Source organism: Tursiops truncatus, chromosome 15 (genome assembly GCF_011762595.2).
Source record: "Tursiops truncatus isolate mTurTru1 chromosome 15, mTurTru1.mat.Y, whole genome shotgun sequence".
Lineage (NCBI taxonomy): Eukaryota > Metazoa > Chordata > Mammalia > Artiodactyla > Delphinidae > Tursiops > Tursiops truncatus.
This window is the reverse complement of record NC_047048.1, coordinates 71,757,181-71,780,195: the sequence shown is the minus strand read 5'-3', so window position 1 is coordinate 71,780,195 and position 23,015 is coordinate 71,757,181. Positions and strand designations below refer to the sequence as shown.

The following is a 23,015-nucleotide window of genomic DNA, read 5'->3' as shown; positions in this document are numbered from 1 at the left end:
TGGTCCTAGGGCCTTTACCCACTTCCCCTTTCTCCCTCCAATCCTGACAGAGAAAGATTTAGGACGAATAAAACAAAGACTTAATTTACACCATGGGGAGTCAACCTAAGGCACTCATTATCCCGTGTGGTGGTACAGTGTTAAGCTATAAATAGGTCTTTTAAGATCAGGTTTAGCTAAACCCATAGATGGCAGTGACACGGAAAGAGAAGGTAGAGACGCGCCCCAGAGCACCCACCTGCTGACTGCCTGCTCCGAGCTCTGCTACCCTCCTGGGGCACCTAGCACAGTGGAGGGAGCACTGGACTGGGCCGGGAGTCAGGAAACGAGGGTTTCAATCCCAGCTCTACCGACCATCAAGCGCATGACCTTGGACCAGTCATTTCACTGCTCCTGAGCCTCCGTTTCCTCATCTGTAACCTGGGACTATTGAGAGTACCTAGGATCTCTGGTTGTTGTGATGAATACAGTTTAAAAATGCATATGAAGCACCTGGTACTTGGTAAGTGCTCAGTAAACATTTGCTAGTATGATTATTATTTGCTGCAGGAGATCTGGCCTAGACTCCCAGCCCTTTCCATTAGAACCAGAAAACTTGCTGTGTGCTTTTGAGCAAGTAATTTTCTCTCTCTGGGCTTCAGTTTCTTCATCTGTAAAACGGGAAAAAATAGTAACCAAACTGCCTGGCTCAGGAAAAGAGAGTTAAAGGATAAACTAAGAACCAGGTAGGGAATTCCCTGGTGGTCCAGTGGTTAGGACTCCATGCTTCCACTGCAGAGGGCATGGGTTCAATCCCTGGTCGGGAATCTAAGATTTTGCAAGCTATGTGGTGAGGCCAAAAAAACCCAAAAAAACAAACAAAAAAAACCCCACAAAAAACCCCAAATATATGTATATATATATATTTATATATATATAAATACATATTTATATATATATATAAACCAGGTAGTACTATTATTATAACTACACGAGAAACAGTACAGAAATAGTACAGCAATCAAAAAGTGCGGAGGGGGCTTCCCTGGTGGCACAGTTGTTGAGAGTCCACCTGCCGATGCAGGGGACACAGGTTCGTGCCCTGGTCTGGGAAGATCCCACATGCTGCGGAGCAGCTGGGCCTGTGAGCCATGGCTGCTGAGCCTGCGCATCCGGAGCCTGTGCTCTGCAACGGGAGAGGCCACAACAGCGAGAGGCCCACGTACCACAAAAAAAAAAAAAAAAAAGTGCGGAGGTTATGGGAGTTCCCTGGTGGTCCAGTAGATAGGACTCAGCACTTTCACTCCTGGGCCCCAGGTTGGATCCCCTGACTGGGGAAGTGAGATCCCAAAACCTGCTCGGTGCTGCAAAAAAAAAAAAAAAAAAAAAGTGCAGAGGTTAGAGCCAGATTGCCTGATTTTCAATCCCAGCTCCACCCTTAGATTCGTTTACTATCCTATGCCTGTTTTCTCATATTTAAAATGGAAATAATGATGGCGACTACCTCATAGAGTAGTTGTGAGGATAAAATAATGTAGGTAAAGTGCTTAGTACAGTCACAGGCACAGAATATCTTTTTTTTGAATTTTTGAATTTTACTTATTTTTTATACAGCAGGTTCTTATTAGTTATCCATTTTATACATATTAGTGTATACATGTCAATCCCAATCTCCCAATTCATCCCACCACCACCCTCCCCGCCACTTTCCCCCCTTGGTGTCCATAGGTTTGTTCTCTACATCTGTGTCTCTATTTCTGGCACAGAATACCTTAAGTATTATGATTCCTAGGCATACTTCACATGGTACCTAAATTGCTTGAGGCTTTAGAATCAGAGAGACCTGCCTCCATATGCCAGCTCTATTCTTTAGGCTGTGTGACCTTGGACAAGTCACTTCCCCTCTCTGAGTTTCAGCTTCCTCCTCTCTACATTGGAATCCCTGATACTATAACAACCCCTGATTCCTTAAGGAACCCCTTTGCTTTCCCTGATGCAGCAAAGCACATGTGCAGTGCCTGGCATGTGGTACATGTGGTAGGTGCTCATGGAAAATGCCTTCCCTCTTCTTTTCCTCCTGGCTCCTCTCCTCAGCATTTTTCTCAATGCTCTACTTGAATGTCCTTCTGACCCAGAGCCCCTTCACTGCTTCTAGAAATCTCCCCATCAAAGCTGAGGCCAGAACTACACACGGCATGCTCTGGTGGGAAGAACCCTTGATTGGCAGTCAGAAAACCAGGTTGGCTTCCTTCTCTTTGTAATGGAAGAATTCTGATATATTGTTTCAAGGAGTCATGACCTCAGGCCATGAGCTTTCCCTCTCTGGTCTTGAGCTCCATGACGAGGCTATTACCTTCTGTATCACGATATTTTGCAATCTTGTGATTTGGTGGCAAAGGCCAAGGTTCAGATTAAGCCTTAGTTGGGCTGGGGATGGGATTGGGTGGTGTGCAGCTACTCCTGAGTACCCTGACATCCTTGAGGGAGGTGACTTGTTTGGAGGCAGGCTACATCCTACTCCCATGGAATGGGGGTTGGAGGTGGCTCTGTAGGGCTGAGGAATCAAGTTTACGCTGGAAAACTGCCTGGTGGGTACAAAACCAACCTGCTGTCATGCCCTTGTTTACCCAGCTTTCCAGGGCTGCTCGGCGGCCTGGTCCTGCTGAATGGGGGTGGGGGGGAACGAAGAGGCATAGCCAATCCAGAGACCTCATGCTCTATTCCCCCTAAAAACCTGCTCCTAGGAAAGGAGCAGGGAAACCCCCTCATACTCAGGTACAACAAATCATAACAGCTCAAAGCACCCTATCTTTTAAAATAGGTTTTCTTTGCAGGATTTTTTTTAGATTCTCCCCGCCCTCCCCACCCCACCCCGCCCCCCGCCAAATTTGTATTTTTCAATCGACGAAAACAACTTATGCAACAAAGAGACTTCAGGACAAACCGGGGCGCCAGGTTCCTGCGCAAAATGCTAAAAAGGCTTAAGCAGAGGGTGTTGCCAAAAGTGGCATTTCGGGCATCAGAAGGACGGTCATACCTTTCTGAAAGACTGCAGGCCTTTAATACATCTACACTGAGCAGAGGAAGTCTATGGAGAATGCCTTGACTTCCCAGCTCTATTATGTAACAAATACGTGTACAGAGCTCAGTAAGGGCCCTGTACTGACGCTTCTCCATTCCCCCAACTCCAGCCATCGGGGCTTGCATTCCAAGTCCTTTTACTTGATGTGACGTTGGACCAGCCACTTCCCATCTCGGGGGCTCAGTTTCCCCATCGGTAAAACAAGGACTATATGCTCCCCTCTTCCCAGGACACGTCAAACCTAATCGGGAAGGATTTGATTGGGTTCGATGAGAGCGTAAAATAATCGGTTGAAAGCCAGGCGAAAAGACCGATAACGTTTACTCCTCTCCCACCAAGCCAAAACATCCCAGTTTCACGCTTTTCTGAGCTGTTCCGGGAAGGGCGTGGTCAGGCCACTGGGAGCCACGCCCCCGGACGTGGGGCCAGCCTTAGCCGCGCCCAGCCCTGCGGCCCAGGGAAGGAGCCCTGCGGCCCAGGGAAGGGACCCAGCAGTGACGTCACGTAGCCACTCCTATGTATTCCTCCGCCGGAGAGAAAGTAGCTCTCAACCCACAGAGGACTCCGTCACCCATACTAGGAGACATGTAAAATCCTATATTCTCTGAGAACTCTATTATGGTTTTGAGACCTCGGGGCCACCTTCCGGCACACTGGAAGCCTGTCTTTCTCCGGGCCGGCGTAGGAAGTAGTCCCGGCCTACGGAAGGCCGATGGGTCCCTCCGCAGCGGGGGAAAGAGGATGGCGACTTCGTCGATGCCGGAGTCGGAGAGAAACGCGGCTACGAAAGCGTCAGGTGAGCGTCGGGTGGAGTCAGGTCGCCCCACTGCACCCTGCCGTGAAGTGGGGCCACACTGCGGGGATACCCGGTGGAGAGGTCCCGGGCCGGCGGGGCTGTCCGAACAGGGCCCCGGGGTCCCAGGCCCTTTAGTCGCTCTCGCACTTGCCTGAGCGGAAACCCGGAGCCGCCACAAGATGGCGTCGGGCCTGGAGCGCAGGCAGCGCCGGGGACAGCCCCGAGTCTCCAGGCCCCGGGACCGTCGCTGTCAGCCCCCTCCGCACGGGAACCAGGGGAGGGGGGAGCGAGCCGCTGACCCAGGGGGCTTGCGGGCTGTACCACCGACTCTGCACCCGGGGGGACTCGGGGGACCGAAGGGCTGAGCCACTGAGCCCGGCCGCGGCCCGTAGAGTGAACCACTCTGCGGGAATCATGGAGGGGAGGAGCAAAGGGTCAAGATTACCCGCCACTGACCACCCTCCGGGGATGGGGGAAGGACCCGAGACTGGGAGGCAAGGCTTCCTGGTCCTGTTTTCTCGAAGCTCCCCTCGCAATACACTAGAAAGCCCCGCCCCGTCGGCTACTCAGTGTTTGCATCTGCGAAATGGGCATATGGGCGCAGCTGCGTGCGCCGCGGGGCCCCGAGATGAAGCCCACCTGTTCCAGCCCCCGTCACCTCTTCTCGCAGAGTAAAGGCCCCGGACCCTGGGCCCCCCTATCAGACCGCCCCCCGAGCCGATGGAGGAGAACGAGGTGGAGAGCAGTAGCGACACGGCCCCTGGTCCTGGCCGGCCCGAGGAGCCCTCTGAGAGCGGCTTGGGTGTGGGCACCTCGGAAGCCGTGTCGGCCGACAGCAGCGACGCCGCGGCCGCTTCGGGGCCAGCCGAGGCCGACGACTCTGGCGTGGGGCAGAGTTCGGACCGCGGCACCAGCTCTCTGGTATGGACATTGCTTGCCGGCGTGGGTGGTGGCAGGGACCGCAGGCAGCAGTGCCTGGCGGCCAAGGGGAAGAAGCCAGCAAGGCTTGCTTATAGCTAATATTTGATTATGGTTTACTGTGAGCCGGGCACCATGCCAGGCCCTTTGCGTGGATTTTCTCATTTAAGTCTCATACCTTGTAAAGCACATACCACTGTTTTCCAAATCTCACAGAGGAGCAAACTGAGACACAGCGCCAGCATTCAAATCTAGGCTGTGGGCTGAACCACTGCACTACCCACTGTCCTCACTCTTTGGGATGCAGGTGACCTGGTTCAAGTCTTGGCTGTACCACTGATTCACTGGGACACCTCTTTGAACCTCGGTCGTCAATCTTTAAAACGGAGCAGAAATACCTACTCCTGAGGGTGCTCTGTTGTGAGCAACCACCAGACATTTTCTTGGAAACGCTTTGTAAAATAGTCTCCTGGCTCTGCCGCCTCCTGGCTCTGTGATCTTAGATAAGCCACCCAAACTTTTAGCTGTCAGTTTTCTCATCTATAGAATGGGAATAATAAATATACTTGCCTCAATAGGTTTTTCTCTTTTTTGAGAACTAAATGAATTAATATATGCAAAGCAATTAACACAGGGCTCAGCACATGGTAAGCAGCCAATAAGTATCAGCCCTACCGTTGTCATTGTCTGCAAGATAGTGATCATTTTCAGGACATCACATTATAGAGGTGCACAACAGTAGCCCCCACTTTGGGGTCCAGGGGTTTTATTAATTCAGCAGAGGTGGGCTTAGCATGTGCCCAGCTTGTGCTGGACCCAGGGGATACAGCAGGAGACGAGAGATGCGGTCCTGGCCCTTATGGAGTCTGACCTGGGAGACCTAACATTGCAGAGTGAACCATAATGTGATGGCGGGACACAGGCGACCATAGCACTGAGGATGGAGAGGTCCTAACTTGGCTTTGTGGGTCAGGGTCATCTTCCCAGGAAAGGTACCAGGTGAATGGCAGTGAGAAGGCTGAGTAGGAGTTAGCCACGGTGTGATGCTAGGAAGCATTTCAGGCAGAGGGAGCAGCTTATTTGAAAGCCTGACGAGAATAGCCTCACCTGGCTGTTGTGTGAGGTGTGGGAAACATGGGGCCTTGTACCTGCCCAGAGCCAGGGACCCTGGCGCTTGTTCTTGGGGGAGCTCTGTGACTAGAGGGTTTCTCTCACTGGTCCTCAATGGGGGTGAGGTTGTGGGTGGCTCCACCTACCACGTCCTTGGGCCAGGGTGGGGGCAGCCTGCCCTGCCCCATCCCTGGCTCCTAAACTCCCCTGTTTCCCGTCCCCCAGGAGGAGGTATCCGAGAGCAGCTCCAGCACAGAACCCCTGCCCCATGGCTACCTCCCTGATTCATCTTCTGTTTCCCATGGGCCAGTGGCAGGGGTGACAGGTGGCCCCCCAGCCCTGGTGCACTCCAGCGCACTCCCAGACCCCAACATGCTGGTGTCCGACTGCACGGCTTCTTCCTCAGACCTCGGCTCAGCCATTGACAAGATCATCGAGTCCACCATCGGGCCCGACCTCATCCAGAGTGAGTCAGGCCACAGGGGGCAAGAGTTGCCCCATAAGGGTTTCCCTGCAGAAGCAGCTGTGCAGACTCAGGCAGATAACCTTACCACTCTGAGTTTGTAACATGGAAACAGTAACCCCGTCTCATAGTGGTAAACGATGTGGGGATTTTTTTTTTTTTTTTTTCGGTACGCAGGCCTCTCACTGCTGTGGCCTCTCCCGTTGTGGAGCACAGGCTCCGGACGTGCAGGCTCGGCGGCCGTGGCTCACGGGCCCAGCCGCTCCGCGGCATGTGGGATCCTCCCAGACCGGGGCACAAACCCGTGTCCCCTGCATCGGCAGGCGGACTCCCAACCACTGCACCACCAGGGAAGCCCCAATGTGGGGATTTAATGAGATAGTACAGTATAGTTCCTGGCATATGATAAGCACTCAATAAATATAGAAACAGTGACACCTAACTTTGTACTGGAGTCTCTTCTAAATACTTTACCTGCAGTAGTTCATCAATCCTCTTGGTAACCCCAAAAGGTAGATGCTGTTATTCTCACAGTCTGGATGAGAAAGCCAAGGCACAGAGGACGTAAACTAATGTACCCGCTGTCATCAGCAAGTGTTGGGGCGTGAGCTCAGACAGTGACTCCAGAGCGGGTGCTCGTGATTTACCAAACTACTTTCTATTAATAATGATCCGTGTAAGGGTTGTAGCACCTGGAAAAGCCCTGGGATGGCCTGAAAAGCCAGTCCTCCTTTAATGGTTAAAGGTGGGTAGCTGTGGACTGGCTGCTGGGCCAGCGTGTCACACACAGCAGACCTCTCAACAGCCCTGCCCTGGACGGGAAGTGGGCAATGGGGCAGCGGACTCACAGTCTCACGGGTGAGTCAGAATGAGTGTGGGCAGTGACAGTTGTCATTATCAGCTGTGCATCCCCTCCTCACACCTCTGCCCAGGCTGCATCACCGTGACCAGTGCTGAGGGCGGTGGGTCCGAGACCACACGGTACCTGATCCTGCAGGGACCAGATGATGGTAAGACTCCAGGCGCCAGACCCAGGGAACCCTGCTGTGGGCGGGGGAGTAGGACAGGGAGGCTCTGCCGTACACTCACTGTGTGATCTTGGCAGCTTCTCCACTGCCTTGGGCCTCTCAGTTCCTCCACTGTTACTCTGCTGAGGAGTGGGGTTCTTGGATCCCTGGGCCTGCCTGGGAGGGGCAGCTGTAGCTCGTGGCCAGCCTCCCCCTCCTCTTCCTCCCCTCTGATTCCCTCACCTTCCCAGGGGCCCCCATGGCATCACCGATGTCCAGTTCCACCCTGGCCCACAGCCTGGCAGCCATCGAAGCTCTAGCCGATGGCCCCACGTCCACATCCACGTGCCTGGAGCCCCCTGAGGAGGTACAGGGTGGACCCAGCTCCCCAGCGCAGCCATGCCTGGGTTCTGGCGCCGAGGAGCCAGACCTGCAGAGCCTGGAGGCCATGATGGAGGTGGTGGTGGTGCAGCAGTTCAAGTGCAAGATGTGCCAGTACCGGAGCAGCGCCAAGGCCACACTGTTGCGCCACATGCGGGAGCGGCACTTCTGCCCAGGTGCGTTGACGGTGGCCTGCCTGGCCGCCTCCACAGGTGGGGCTGGGGTGCCAAGAGTCAGATGCAGCAAGCTTGTTGTACCGCTAGCAGCCGCCGCCACCGGAAAAAAGGGACGTCTGCGGAAGTGGGGTGCCTCTGCCAGGACCCAGGAGGAAGAGGGCCCAGAGGAGGAGGACGATGATGACATCATAGATGCCGGCGCCATCGATGACCTGGAAGGTAGGCTACCGTGGCTTTCGGTCCTGTCACCCACACCCACATCTGCAAATACGGAGCTCCCCCTGGCCTGTAGGGAGGGCCAGGGACGAGGAACTGGCGCACACGCAGCCACGAGTGCCTCCAGCATAAGATAGAGGAGTTGGAGCTCTGGGACCAGGAGCTCTATGTGCAGCTGTACGGGCCACGTGCTGAAAAATAGTACTGTATCCAAGAGGGTCACGTTCACATTTGTCTAGCAGAAACAGAATGGAAGCCACGTGTGTTTTTTGTTGTCATGTTAAAAGTAAAATGAAAAAGATGAAGTTAAGTTCAGTCATATATTTTATTGACCCATTATGTCTAAAGTATTATTTCAATATGCAATGATTATAAAGAGTTATTAGTAAGCTTTACGTTCTTTTTCTCATACTAATTTTCAGAAATCTGTTGTGTTTTATACTTATGTCTCCAGTTAGTCGAGGCATATTTCAAGTGCTCAGTAGCCACATATGGCTAGTGAGGGAGCTACTGGCTCCCTCAATGGATAGCATAGTCCTGCTTTGTAGACTGGAGTGACTAGACAGCTGTTTTCTAACAATGGCCGTAAAGCGTATTGAGGAAGGAGTGCTTTTTTCTGATTCACATAAAGGTGCCATCTGAGCTAGTGGTAGGTGTTAGGAAAGGTACAGAGAAAGGACTGCAGGGGCCAGAGAGTGGCGCTCACAGTTAGCCAGGGGGACATCAGGAGGGCTTCCCGGAGGAGGCACTACTGGTGGGTTTGAAGGGAGGAACAGGCAGGGAGGGATAGGGAAGTGGGCCTCTTTCCAGGGAAGCTGGCAAGGGGTCAGGACTGAAAGGTCAAGGCTGATGCCCCCCTTCTTTTGCTGTCCCCACAGAGGACAGCGACTATAACCCTGCTGAGGATGAGCCCCGGGGCCGGCAGCTACGGCCCCAGCGCCCCACTCCCAGTACACCGAGACCCCGCAGGAGACCTGGCCGGCCCCGGAAGCTGCCTCGCCTGGAGACCTCGGATCTCCTGGATGGTGAGACTTACTTGTGGGTGGGGCTGTGCGGTGGGGCCCAGGGGTGGCCTCGTTCCCTGCTTGCTTCCATGGAGCCCTTGCAGACATGCTTGCAGAGTAGCATGTCTCAATCCCACCGGGGTGACCTGCAGGCCTCCTCGTAAAGGGGAAAGCTCTCCCATACCAAGCTTGAGAGTTAGCTTTCTGAAACGGCTTTTCCGTGGTAAGCTGTCGCAGCACAGAAGTTTGAGTATTTGTAACTGAACTAATAAGTTTTAAGAATTATTACTAAAATGAGAATAAGTCTGAGGTCTGAGACTATGTTGGAGGAGCACGGACTTGGAGCATTACAAGCCGGGGACAGGAAAGACCCGCCGTGGGCATGAATGCCGGCTCTGCCACCTACCAGCTGTGACCTGGAGCATGTTACTTTGCCTCTTGAATCTCCCATTCCCTTATTAGGAATGGAGGTGATAGCACCCGCCTCTTAGGATTGTTTTTTGAGGCTTAAATAGACAGGGAAAAAATACATGGTAGCTGTTTTTGTACATGCAGTTGTGGGTGTTGTATTTTTTTAGTCTTATTTTTCAAATAACTTTTTACTGAGGTATATGTGTTGAAAAGCACATGTATGCTAAGTGAATCAGCTTAGTGAATTCACAGCTCAGTGAATTTTCACAAGGTGAATACACCTGAATAACCTGGCACCCCATTAAGAAACAAAATGGCATATAATTTTGAATTTTTAAAACATTACATTGAAATGCTGTTAGTGTTTTTGAATAGGTAACGCATTCAGATGTTCAGACGTCAGAGGCTTTGCGAGTGTGTGCGGTGATGTCTCTTCCCTTCCTCCCGTCTGCCCTCCAACTACACAGCCTCCGTTGGGAAAACCAGTGTTTAAGTGTTGCTGTTGCTCCCCAGACTTTAGAACGTTCCCATGAGGTCACTAGAGCAACAATTATATCCATTTGATAGACGGGGAAAATGAGACTCAGAGAGGGGAGTGGCTTTGCCTGAGAACACACAGCAAGTCGATGACAGCTTAGCCTACCCGCAGGTCTCCTGGCCGCAAGGTCCCAGCTCTCCCAGTGCTGCTCCAGACTGTCCCATTTAAGTCGTGCTGTGCTAACAGCCCGTCAGCTGCAGGAGGAGCCGTATGTCCACGCTGCCCTCTAACCATGGGCTGCCTGCGTCTGTCCCGTGACCTGACGGGCCTATCAGTGGTCTGTGACGGTGTGTGTGGGGGAGGATATTTTGGCTGGCCTCTGGCACAGCTGTCCACATCTGTCCTGGTGTGTCCATGGCAGGTGTGGAAGGAGAGCCTCTGGTCAGCTCCCAGACTGGACAGAGCCCTCTGGAGCCACAAGACCCCGAGGCACCCAGCTCCTCAGGCCCGGGACGCCTGGTGGCCCTGGGCAAGGCCAACCGGCCCCCTGTGGAACCCGGCATGAGCCAGTCAGATGTGGAGAACGCAGCACCGTCCTGCCAGGACGAGCCCGACGCCCCGCCCCGCCGCCGTGGGCGACCCTCCAGGCGCTTCCTCGGCAAGAAATACCGCAAGTACGGCGGCAAGCGGAGATGAGGGCTGGGGGCAGGGGGAAGTGGCCAGGCCCCTGGCCCAGCCAGACCTCTCCCCAACACCCTCCTGGCAGGTACTATTACAAGTCGCCCAAACCCCTCCTGCGGCCCTTCTTGTGCCGCATCTGCGGTTCCCGCTTCCTGTCCCACGAGGACCTGCGCTTCCACGTCAACTCCCACGAGGCTGGCAACCCCCAGCTCTTCAAGTGCCTGCAGTGCAGCTACCGCTCCCGCCGCTGGTCCTCGCTCAAGGTGTGGCCGAGGGAAGCGGAAGCGGAGGCGCGAGAGGGCAGGGGGAGAAGGGACGCTGGATGGGAGAAGGCCCCAGGGGGAGTGGAGATCACCGCACCCGCGGTCACCCTCCTGCCCCGTGTCGTTGCGCGTCTGGGCCGAGGGCACACTGTGGTAGGCCTCACACTGCATGGTGGCGTCACATCATCTTAGACTTGCCTCACAACCACCACAGCGGGCAGATGGCAGTGCTACTGCTTTAATCGAATTCAGTGTGTTAGAAAGTCTCCCAGCTGGTGGCGGGAACGTGTCTCAAGAAAGGGGTTCCTTTTTATCATCTCACGTAGCCCAACAAGGTCATAGGTGTTGAGAGCCCCATTTTACTGACGCAGGAAACTGCAGCTTGGCTTGGCCAAAGTGAGGCAGAGCTGCCCACGGGTGGAGGTCGGGGGTAGCTTGAGCACAGATGGCCAGAGCCCCTGTGCTTTGTGCGCACAGTGCTTCCTCCCTCAGACCCGGACCTAGAAGTTGTTCTCTGGACCCCTGCGGTAGGGGTGGGGAGCGGGGGTTGTTCCAGGGTGCAGTGGGGAGGGGGCGCCTCTACGGCTGTAGGCACAGGGCGGGTGGGCAGGAAGGGAGGCTACACCCCAGCCCGCTGTCCTTCTGCCTCTCTCCCAGGAGCACATGTTCAACCACGTGGGCAGTAAGCCCTACAAGTGTGACGAATGCAGCTACACCAGTGTCTACCGGAAGGACGTCATCCGGCACGCGGCCGTGCATAGCCGGGACCGGTCAGTGGGGGTGGGGAAGTGGAGGCCCAGGGTAACCATGGATTCCCCCTTACTGAGCCCCTGCTCGGGGCCAGCCCCCTTTGCAGCACAGTACAGATGGGGGAAAGGCAGGGCGATTCATCCCAGATCACTTGGCTCAGAACAGGGCAGTGTCAGGGTCTAGAGGTCCCTTATTTGGTCTCTTTCCTGCTTCGAGCTTTGTAAATTGGGGACAGTCACTATTGAGGTGATTAAAGGAAATCGTGTACCTAAAGGGTCTCAGAAAATGATCTGAAGGTCTTCCAGGCTCCACGTCCATACTCCATCTCTCACGGCACTGATAGGGCAGACGTAGGACAAGTGGGTGGAAAAACAAAGATCCTCAAGGGCCTAGTGACTGTTCACTGAAGTATCACAGTGCGGCTTGCAGGCTCTTAGTTCCCCGACCAGAAGTTGAGCCCCGGGCCCCGGCAGTGGAAGCGCTGAGTGCTAACCACTGGACAGCCAGGGAATTCCCGCTTTTAGGTGTTTCTTTAAAAAAAAATTAAAAGGGAGGGGGAGTTCTACGTCCACATAAGATTAGGGACACCAGGTTGAAAACCTGGTTCAACAGCTCTTTTCCCTGCAGAGCTTCTCAGAGCCTTTAAAATGCAAATGCATTTTGTGACAGAGAGAGAGAGAGAGAGAGAGAGAGGGAGAGGGGGAGAGGGGGAGAGGGGGAGAATGCACTGTGCCTAAAGTTAGTTGACTGCAAAACTTTATTTACAGCACACCTCTTGGCATTTTCCCCAGCGAACTCCCATTGGGGGAATACTGTTCTAAGAGAAAGGGGCTTGGATTGGGGCTGAGGACAGGGCCGAGGATGGGTCTGGTCAGCGGGGGAGGGTCTGGGGTGGGCTTGGGGACAAGATGGTCTGACTGCTGTGCCTTTCTCCCCCAGGAAGAAGAGGCCAGACCCGGTGAGTCTGGGGCCCCAGGCCGGGAAGGGAGCCTGCTTGAGGGCGGCTGGGGGGTTGGTGGGGGAGGAGGCATGGTCTCACCCTCTCTCCTCCCCTTTTCTCTCCACCCGGCCCCTTCTGTCCCTTCCCAGACCCCGAAGCTGAGCTCCTTCCCCTGCCCTGTGTGTGGCCGTGTCTACCCCATGCAGAAGAGACTCACGCAGCACATGAAGACTCACAGCACCGAGAAGCCCCACATGTGTGACAAGGTGGGTGGGGCTGGGGGCAGGGGGCCCGCCTGGGGGCTCCCTGGTCTGACCCGCCTCGCCACCCCCCGCAGTGTGGCAAGTCCTTTAAGAAGCGCTACACGTTCAAGATGCACCTGCTCACGCATATCCAGGCCGTCGCCAACCGCAGGTACATCCCCGAGGAGGCCCCTGGGGCTGCGGTTCCCCACCGCGCCCTGTCGCTGAGCTCTCCCCTCTCCGACCACCTCCAGGTTCAAGTGCGAGTTCTGCGAGTTCGTTTGTGAGGACAAGAAGGCGCTGCTGAACCACCAGCTTTCCCATGTCAGCGACAAGCCCTTCAAGTGCAGCTTTTGCCCCTACCGCACCTTCCGAGAGGACTTCCTGCTGTCCCACGTGGCCGTCAAGCACACAGGTCAGGCCAGCCACCCCCCAAAACACCGTAGCCCCCTGTCGGAGGCTCAGCTCTGTCCTCTTCATCCCCCTCGGCAGCCCCAGCCCTTCTACTGCAGGGAATCCCCCTTGGGACTATCACTCTAACCTCAGCTGAGTTTCCAACGCAGCCAGCTCTTCTCTGTGTGGCCCAGGGCCAGTTGCTGGCGCTCTCTGAACCTTTCTTAATTGTGAAAGGAGAGAATCAGAAGTACCAACCATGGGGTTGTTATAAACGTGAGTTCCATTTGTTCCCTGAGCCCTGTCTGTTCTGGGCACTGGGGCTTGAGAGGCCTTACATAGGCCCTGCCCTCGACAGAGGAAACCACTAAAGCAGCATCACATCTTGGCCCACAGAAGATGGACAGCAAAACTTAGTTCTTTCTCCTCCTCGGTGCCTAGCCCTCTGGCAGACACACTAGGGAAGAAGAGAGAAAGAGAGCTGGGGGGACACTTCGGGAGATGAGTCATAAGAGAAGTATGTGGTCACCTGACCTTGAAAATAGGCACTCGGAGGAAGGCTGTGAGCGCAGAGGGAGACCTGGCTCGTTTCTGTCCTGGCACACCAAATTGCACAGAGCATGGGTTTCCCTGAGCTTGGGAACACATCGCAGGGAGTGAATCAGTTGGAGACGTTCTTGGGGTCACAGAAGGCTTCCTAGAGGGGGTGGGCAAGCCCAAGCATCCCTACACATGTGCCTGCAGGGGCCAAGCCCTTTGCCTGTGAGTACTGCCACTTCAGCACGCGACACAAGAAGAACCTCCGCTTGCACGTACGGTGCCGACATGCAAGCAGCTTTGAGGAGTGGGGGCGGCGCCACCCCGAGGAGCCCCCTTCCCGCCGTCGCCCCTTCTTCTCTCTGCAACAGATTGAGGAGCTGAAGCAGCAGCATAGCGCAGCCCCTGGACCTCCGCCCAGCTCCCCAGGACCTCCTGAGGTAATGAGCTCAAACAGCAGACAAGGGGGTTAGGAGCGTTGGCTGCAATGCTGCTGTGATGCTGCCTCTCCCAGCCCTAGCATCCTCACTGGCACACTGAGTACAGCGAAATGACCCCTGCCTCTCTGGATTGTGGTGAAGAGCAGCTGAGGTCACAGATATGTCACCCTAATCTCAGAGTAGGGGTGGCTTTCCAGTGCTAGTAATAGAGCGTGGAAATATCAGTATCTTGACTATGGTGATAGTTTATTATTGTCTTCATGTAAAAGAAGTCCAGAGGTCAGCAGCCCAGGGCTGATGTGGCAGCTCCTTGATCAGTCATCAGGAACCAAGCTTTCTCGATACTTTTTCCCAGCCGTCCTAGGCATGTGACTCCCGTTTTTGTGATTGACTTATGGTCCCATATAGCTGCAGGAGCTCCAGCCTTCCTAGCCACATCCCAGGCAAGAATCAGGAGGAAGGGATAGGGGAAGAGCAAAAATGATGCCCGCCATCTATCCGTCTTACCTTCCTCGTGAACTTTTACCAGAAGCTCCTGCTTAACTACAGGGCCACACTTCACCCAGCCGCAAGGGAGGCTGAGAAATATAGTCTTGTAGCTGAGTATGTTGCCTGCCCCCTCCCCTCCCCTCCCCTCCCCAAAAGATGGACCACCACGATGTGCTGGTAGAACACAGAGGCTCTGGAGTCAGATAGTCATGTGTTCAAGTCCCAGTTCTGCTACTTACTGGCTGTGGGATCCTTAACCTTAGTCAGTTCATCTGTTGCGTGGAGCTGGTAAATATCTTGAAAATATCTTGAAGAGGGTGAAGATGAAACAAGCCAATAGCTGTAAAGTGTCTGGCACATAGGAGGTGCTTGGTGAATGCACTTGAATCTGAGCCTGCCCCCTGTCACACTTGGCCATATTCCCACCCCGCAGATCCCCCCAGAGGCAGCACCTCTCCAGTCACCCGAGACACCCCCGCTGCTGTGTTCTGACACCCTGGGTGGTGCTACCATCATCTACCAGCAAGGTGAGTTCTGGTGGGAGCAGGGGCAGGGCTCGTGCCGGTGGGGGCCGGAAGCTGGGGAAGAGGGCGTTGGGTGCCAGTTTTCCAGCCATTTCTAAGGCTCAGGTCCCACCCACCCAGGAGCTGAGGAGTCGACGGCCATGGCCACACAGACAGCCTTGGACCTGTTGCTGAACATGAGTGCTCGGCGGGAGCTGGGCAGCGCGGCCCTGCAGGTGAGCTCCTCCCCGGCCCGGCTTTACCCGTGGTGCCAGGTCTGCGCTGGACGCTGGGAGCGGAGGCTAGTGATGGAGCAGACGTGCCCTGCCCTCAGGGAGCTCCCAGTCAGTGGGAGACAGATCCACTGAAACCCAGTGGGCAGACGCAGAGGAGGGGGACCGCTGTGCCAGGGAGGCCCCGGGAGGGCAGAGGCTCTCCCACTCCGCTGTCCGGAGTCACCAGCGGTCTCCGCCATGCTGAGCAGTAAGCACTGCCCGTGCCCATGAGGCTGAACTAGCTTCCCATCTAGCCTAGCACCCTCATTCCACGCCACCTCCCACAGCCCAGAGGCTCCCAAGGCTTTCCTGAGCTCCGACCTCTCACATGCTCCGTGCACCTTAAGCCTAGCACATCTTCGCCCAGGTTCATCATCTTTACTTCTCCCTCCCCTCCCCCCGTGCCTCTCCAGATTCTCTAAGGCGGAGAGAGGTTTGTTAGCACCTCCCATCTCCCAGCCTCTTGAAAAGATGGAGACTGTGTTTGAGATGATGAATTCCAGCAGCTTGGAACAGTGACGTGCTGCTGGGGGACAGCGCTCTGTGGAGGGGAGCCTGCTGTTGGACCTGGAATCTTCAGAGGGTTTAGTTTGTGGCATCTGGGGGTGTGTAGAAATTCTACATTTTTAGATAGTTCAACGTATCAGGCTTTTATAGTTTTTGCCTGTGGTATCATCCTTAGGCCTCTTCACCTCAAGATTATATAAACATTCGTTTGTATTTTCTTCTTAGGGTTTCATTTTTTACACTTAAATTTTTACTCCACCTGGAATTCACTTTTGGTGTGTGCAGAAAGGTAGGGGACTAAGTTTACTTTTTTCCCAGAAGTTGTCCAGTGCAATAAATCGAATCCTCCCGTTTTCCCCAGTGGCTCAAAGCATCCCCTTTATCGTGCACTGGATTCCCCCAGGTACAGGAGTCTGTTTCTAGACAAGTTCTGTTCTATTGCTCTGTTTGCCGTTCTCATGCCAGTATCATCCATTTTGGTTGGTTTGTTTTTCTGATTACAAAAACATACGCTTGTGAAACCCAAAATGAGCGTTAAGAATTGTTCTCTTCAGAAGGTGAAAGTCCTTAAGGTTCCTCCCCTCCCCTCCGACTCCACTGTTAACAGGTTAATAAGCGTTTCTGCAGTTTTGTCCACGTGCTCACTAACACAGAGACCTCCTGATCCTTAAAAAATGAGATCACGCCATCCGCGCTCACAGGCAGCCTAGCTTTTCTTCCCTCTGCAGTGTGTGAGGCACAGCCTGGCCACACACACACGTCCACTCCTTCCTGACGTCTCCACGTCATTCCGTCCTAGGGATGTTCTGAAGCTTATTTCGTCAGGCCTTTACGCGTGGGTGGCTTCCTTGTCATTAACTCAAGGCAGTGCTTCAGTGCACATACATTTTCGGGTGCTCATAAACATGTTTTTTAGTTGGGGGAAAAAAAAGCCTCCTAGAAGTAAATAGAATCAGTGGGTCCCAAGGCGTGACACCTCATAAAAGCTATGTCAGTTACATGACCACCACTAGCGTGTGCTTCCTCACAGCCTCGCCAGCGCTGGGCATCAGTTTTTATAAATCTCTTCCATGTGATGGAAGTATATGTCAGGGTCTTAGTTTATAATTTTGTGATCACAAAAGGGATCGAGTTTCTTTCTTTATGTTCATAGACCATTTTATTTCTTCTCTGATGTATGTTTGTGCCCTGTATCTATTTTTCCATTAAATTATTAATCTCTTTTGTGTAACTTTGCAAGGGCTCTTTGTATGTGTGGGAACTCCACTTTTTATCTCTTATGTGAATTATTAAATACCATCTCCCCCCACGCCCCCAGCTTCTTTGTTTTCTGATCTCATTTTATGGTTTGTTTTTCTGTAGGTTTTAACATATTCTGTCATGATTAGGAAGCTTCCCACCCCAAGGATTATAGGAATATCCATATTTTCTCTTAATATGTCTCAAGTTTTATTTGTTACATTTCAATCTTGAAAACATTTGAAGCAGGCTTTGGAGTAGAATGTGAGGTAGACTCTGACTATTGCATTTTTTTCTTAAACGGTCTGCCACTTGTTCCTCTACTTCAGGATTTCTTATCCTTGGCGCTTTGGGCCAGATAACTCCTTGCTGAGGGGCTGTCCTGCTCGTCTGGCATGTTTGGCAGCATCTCTGGCTTCTGCCCCCTAGGTGCCAACCAATTGTGGCAACCAAAAATGTCTCCAGACGTTGCCCAGTGCCCTTGGGGGGTGGTAACGCTCTAGCCTGTTCTCGTTAAGTCTCTTTCCAGTTGCCAGGAACACACAGTTGGGCTCGTGTGAATACGTGGTGGTGGCACTGGGTCCCGCCAGACCGTGGGTGAGCTTTGAGGCCCTGAGATAGAAAAGGGCCTTGAACGCCAGCTCCTTTGCCACTTGTGCCGTTGCAGGTGGCTGTGGTGAAGTCAGAGGACGTGGAAGCAGGGTTCGCATCCTCTGGTGGGCAGCCCTCCCCAGCAGGTGCCACTCCCCAAGTGGTAGCCCTCCACATGGCAGAGCCAGGGGGCAGCGTGGCCGCCGAGAGCCAGCTAGGCACCCCGGACCTACAGCAGATCACCCTGGCGCCTGGGCCATTTGGCGGGGCTGGCTACAGCGTCATCACGGCACCCACCATGGAGGAGGGCACATCGGCTCCTGGCATACCTTACAGGTGAGATCTGCTGCCTGCGAGACGCCCCCCCCCCCAGCCGTTTATAGGTGTGCTGGGGGGAGTCAGATGAGGACCTCGCCCACCCAAGCCTAGTTGGCAGGAGGTAAAACTCCTAATACACGTAAAACAATTGGGCTGTAGGGGTGTCGTGTCCCTTCAGGAGGTCAAGAGCCACTGAAGATGTGCCGGGCACGTGACATTCGTGACCTCCCTAAAGCATTCCCACGAGATGCATGTTTCCCTCTCTTTACAAATGAGGAGGGAGGCGAAGTAACCCACCTAAGGGCAGACAGGCTGTAGATCTGACCCTGGTCTCTGTGGTTCCAAAGCCCACGTCCTCCTTGTATGGGACGGTCCCTGAGGTCGTTTTAGGAACGAGCTCAGGCTCCTTAGCGACATTGGAGGCCCTGCAGCTGCACTTGGCTTTCTCTACACTGAGCACGTTTGGGGCAGAAACGTTTATGTTTCGCATGTTCGCTGAACCCCTGGGCAGTCTGAGGAAGCCCTGAATTCAAGTACCAGATTGTTCAGCTGGGATGGGAGTCAGAATCCCTGGGCCGGCACCTGGGCAGCCCAGTCTCTCAGCATCTGCCCTTTACCCTTGGCCCGTGGGTCCTTGCAGCCCTGCCTCCCCACTCGCCCTCTCCTCCTGCCCCACCTGGTCAGACTTGGGCTTGACCCCTGGAGCCCTTCACCTCGCCACCCCCCAGCATGCCCATCGAGGGGGCAGGGATGACCGCTTCTGAGAAGGACGATCTCTGGACACTTGGTCGCCATTTACGCAGAGGCAGCGGAGGTTCGGCTGGTAAAGGGAGGAGCCAGGGGTCAACCTGCGGTGGCAGTCACTCCTCAGTTGATGCCTTTCTTGGGGAAGGGGACTCCTGTGGCCCTCCATCCTCTCCTGGAACGCTGCCTTACCCCCGCTCCTCTGCCCACAGCGAGGAGCCCCCCGGGGAGGCAGCCCAGGCCGCGGTTGTGAGCGACACCTTGAAAGAAGCTGGTACCCACTTCATCATGGCCGCCGACGGGACCCAGCTGCACCACATCGAGGTGAGGCTGGGGGTAGCCACCTCTACTCTTCCCATTTCTTCCTGCCTCCCTCCGTCCCTCCAAGCCTCACGCTCCCCTGCCTGTCCACAGCTGACTGCACATGGCCCCATCTCCTTCCCAAGTCCAGACGCCCTGGCCTCTGGAGCCAAGTGGCCCTTGCTGCAGTGTGGGGGGCTGCCCAGAGACGGCCCTGAGCCCCCGTCTCCAGCCAGGACCCGCCGAGTGGGGGACCCCCAGGGCTCTGCCTCCCCACCTCCTGCTGCCAGCAAAGCCCTGGGCCTGGTAGTGCCCCCCTCGCCACCATCTGCAGCCACTGCGTCGTCAAAGAAGTTTTCCTGCAAGATCTGCGCTGAGGCCTTCCCCGGCCGAGCTGAGATGGAAAGTCACAAACGGGCCCACGCTGGGCCTAGTGCCTTCAAGTGCCCCGACTGCCCCTTCAGCGCTCGCCAGTGGCCCGAGGTCCGGGTAGGTGCCCCCGTCCCCCTGCTGGCACCCGTCTGTGTAACAAGCCTGGACTGAGTACCCCCCCCAGGCCAGGTCCTCCGCTCCCTGCTGGGGTCAGAGATGACTCAGCAAGGCCCCAGCTCTCAGGGGGCTCAGTCTGGCGGGGAGGCACGCCAGGTGGTGACTAACACCCGACAGCGTCCCCAGTGTGAACTAAGTGCGCACAGCAGAGCACAGATGGGGAACGAGTCACGTGGACTTGGGGTGCTGGGGGGATGTCCCAGAGGTGATGGCTGAGCTGGGCCTGCAGGAGCAGAGGAGCGGTGGCGTGAGGCAGCTGGGGAGAGTCGAGTCGTCCAGAACACTGAGGGCACAGTGTCCCAGGGAGGTGCGGGGGTCGGTTCCGGGGACTCCGTCTGTTCACCCGAAAATCATCGGTTCTCAGATCCGAGCGCGTGCTGAATCCTCACAGTGGCTCAGTGAGGGGAGCGGGGCCCAGAACCCAGAGTGTCAGAGCTGGGGGCGACCTTCAGAGGCCCCTCTTTGAGCCTGTGCGTCTCACAGGGGTGAGCTGAGTGTCAGCAGACACAGGGCTTTCCGAGCGGCCTCACGACCGAGCTCGTGGCTCTCGAACACCCAGCAGTGCCAGACCTTGGCCTGGCTGGTACTTCTCACCCAGCTCCTCCCACATCCACCGCGCCTGAGGTCAGGGTCCCTGGCTCCCCTGTCCGTGCGGAGCCATCTGTCCTCACCCAGCCGGTGCCCCGACTGCCCCATCTGCAGGCCCACATGGCGCAGCACTCAAGCCTGCGGCCCCACCAGTGCAACCAGTGCAGCTTCGCTTCCAAGAACAAGAAGGATCTGCGGCGCCACATGCTGACCCACACCAACGAGAAGCCCTTCGAGTGCCACCTCTGCGGGCAGCGGTGAGGCCGGGCGCAGGCGGGCGGGGGCTGCCGGGCACGCGTCGTGGGGCCGCCCCTGAGCTGCCTTCCTTCGCCCTCAGCTTCAACCGGAACGGGCACCTCAAGTTCCACATCCAGCGGCTGCACAGTCCCGATGGGAGGAAGGCGGCAACCCCGACCACGCGGGCCCCGGCCCAGACCAAGACCCCCACCCAGACCATCATCCTGAACAGTGACGACGAGACGCTGGCCACGCTGCACAGTGAGTGGCGCCTGGGGCCCCGGGGTGGACAAAGGACTTGAGCCACTGCCCCAGAAGGCACCCTTGGACCAGGGCGGGGCCAGGGCGTCTCAGGTTCCCCTGGAGCCCCTGAACGAGCGTCCACCCCTCTCTGCCCAGCTGCACTCCAGTCCAGTCACGGGGTCCTGGGCCCAGAGCGGCTACAGCAGGCACTGGGCCAGGAACACATCATTGTGGCCCAGGAACAGACAGTGACCGATCAGGTGAGAGCCTGGGCTGGGGGCCCTGCTGGCAGGTCATGGGCAGGGGTGAGGGCACACAGAAATCTGAAGCTAGAGCTGACCTGGCCCTGACAGGAGGAAGCCACCTACATCCAAGAGATCACTACAGCAGATGGCCAGATGGTCCAGCACCTGGTGACATCTGATAACCAGGTGAGCTGCTGCCGCCACCTCAGCCCTGAGTGCCCACCCTCCTCCCCCCAACCTCCAGGCCCCATTCCCAGGAAGGGGTTGGGGGAACGGTACTTTCCAAACTCCTCCTCCAGCTGCCATTGCTGACAGGGTGTCCCTGACCCCCCTGCTCTACCTTCCTCGCTGAGCTCCCAAGGAGCGGGGCCCCAGCACCTGCCTCTTCTCCCCCCTTCCTCAGGTACAGTACATCATCTCCCAGGACGGAGTCCAGCACCTGCTCCCCCAGGAATATGTCGTGGTCCCGGAGGGCCATCACATCCAGGTAGGCCAGGCCTGGGACGCAGGTGAGGAGTGAGAAGAGGGGTGTACATTCTCCTTGGAGAGTAACTGGATTGGCTCTCTCTCTCCAGGTCCAGGAGGGCCAGATCACACACATCCAGTATGAACAAGGGGCGCCGTTCCTTCAGGAGTCCCAGGTAGGGCCCTTGGGGACCAGGTGGAGCCAGGGCCACAGGCAGGGGTCCTGGTAAGGCCACGTCTCATTGCCGCTCTCCTCCAGATCCAGTATGTGCCGGTGTCCCCAGGCCAGCAGCTCGTCACACAGGCCCAGCTTGAGGCTGCAGCACACTCAGCTGTCACAGGTATGGGGCTGGACCCGGAGGGTCTTGGGGGCCTGGGGCCCAGGCCTAGTTCCTGGGCCTCAGGCTCACCATCCTTTCCCCTCCCCTGGCAGCGGTGGCCGATGCTGCCATGGCCCAAGCCCAAGGCCTGTTCGGCACGGAGGAGGCAGTGCCTGAACACATCCAACAGCTGCAACATCAGGGCATCGAGTACGACGTCATCACCCTGACCGATGACTGAGCCCCAGGGGCCCAACAAAGACCATGGATATTGGGGCCAGCCCTGCTTGGGGTGGGGGGGCCCACTGGGACTCCCTCGCTGCTCCACCTAGGATCTCCAGATACTGAGCAGCCAGCATCCTATCACTCCTGGGGAGCCAGACCTGTGCTGCTGGGGTTAGGGGACAGCCGTGGGCCCCAGCCAGGACATGCTGCGGGCCCCAGCCTGCAGGCAGGCTTTGGGAGAGAGATTTATTTTTGTTTGGATGGACCCACTGGCCCCTCAGTCTCAATAAAGGGACCAGAGTCCAGCCTTGGCCAGCTCACTTTGTCCACGTGCTGCTGCAGCCAGAACGAGGCAAGGATTTAGGAAGGAAGAGGAGCCCACCGCGGCCCGCAAGGGTGGGAACGAGGTGGAAGCTGCCCAGCCCCGCAGTGCATCATCTTGGCCTGCCTCTGTAAGTACAGTGGCCCACCAGGGCAGACCCTCGGGGCAAAGGCCCGATACTGGGAGAGACGGCTAAGCTGGTGAAAGCCCCACTGAGCACCTTCAGACCCTGCCTCCTCCCCGGCCTCGGGGGAGCACTGGCTCCTTGCCTAGAGGTCCTCAGAGCACAGCCAGGTGCCTGCAGAGGCCACATGCCCCGACCAGGTGCCTCTGACCTGCTCTTCCTCCTGACCCTTGACTGGAAAACACAGCTGGCTGCCCACTCACTGTGCTGGCTCCAGGGCCAGCAGGCATCTAGGTTTCTGCCTCGACACAGCTACCTGCCCTCTGCTCCCCAGAGGGATCAGTGAAGCTGATACCAGCTGTGGGAGTTTGGGGCTTGCAGATTATTGATGCAGGGAGGGCTCTGGACCCTTCAGACCTCCTGGACGTAGGCGGAGGCCACCAGGGACCCAGGTGTGGAGACGA

The 23,015-nt window shown here is 56.0% G+C and overlaps 1 protein-coding gene across 5 annotated transcripts; it reads left to right on the top strand.

Moving 5' to 3' along the window:
* Window positions 1-3,618: 3,618 nt before the first annotated feature.
* Window positions 3,619-22,410, top strand: ZNF335 (zinc finger protein 335). 5 transcript variants are annotated; one of them, XM_033839734.2, is made up of 28 exons: window positions 3,620-3,857; window positions 4,528-4,778; window positions 6,111-6,351; window positions 7,281-7,358; window positions 7,607-7,912; window positions 8,000-8,131; window positions 9,007-9,153; window positions 10,443-10,695; window positions 10,788-10,965; window positions 11,623-11,735; window positions 12,655-12,673; window positions 12,805-12,921; window positions 12,993-13,069; window positions 13,152-13,312; window positions 14,035-14,267; window positions 15,190-15,283; window positions 15,401-15,495; window positions 17,948-18,207; window positions 19,146-19,257; window positions 19,348-19,722; window positions 20,485-20,627; window positions 20,708-20,868; window positions 21,007-21,110; window positions 21,204-21,281; window positions 21,499-21,582; window positions 21,671-21,736; window positions 21,820-21,901; window positions 21,994-22,410. In XM_033839734.2, the coding sequence occupies exons 2-28, from the start codon at window positions 4,578-4,580 to the stop codon at window positions 22,119-22,121; spliced, it is 4,038 nt and encodes a 1,345-aa protein (XP_033695625.1). In that variant the 5' UTR covers window positions 3,620-3,857; window positions 4,528-4,577; the 3' UTR covers window positions 22,122-22,410. The 5 variants fall into 5 exon arrangements, with proteins under 5 accessions (XP_019799392.2, XP_019799391.2, XP_033695625.1 ...); XM_019943833.3 differs by having other exon boundaries at window positions 3,619-3,857; window positions 8,003-8,131; window positions 19,146-19,722; XM_019943832.3 differs by having other exon boundaries at window positions 3,619-3,857; window positions 19,146-19,722.
* Window positions 22,411-23,015: the final 605 nt, after the last annotated feature.

What these genes read in the sequence shown, in the direction of transcription:
- ZNF335 (XM_019943832.3), top strand. Translation starts at nt 4,578, where the DNA reads ATGGAGGAGAACGAGGTGGAGAGCAGTAGCGACACGGCCCCTGGTCCT. An exon ending in CAGGCCGTCGCCAACCGCAG is followed by an intron (nt 13,070 to 13,151) that starts GTACATCCCCGA and finishes GACCACCTCCAG; the next exon opens with GTTCAAGTGCGAGTTCTGCG. An exon ending in TGGTGACATCTGATAACCAG is followed by an intron (nt 21,282 to 21,498) that starts GTGAGCTGCTGC and finishes CCCCTTCCTCAG; the next exon opens with GTACAGTACATCATCTCCCA.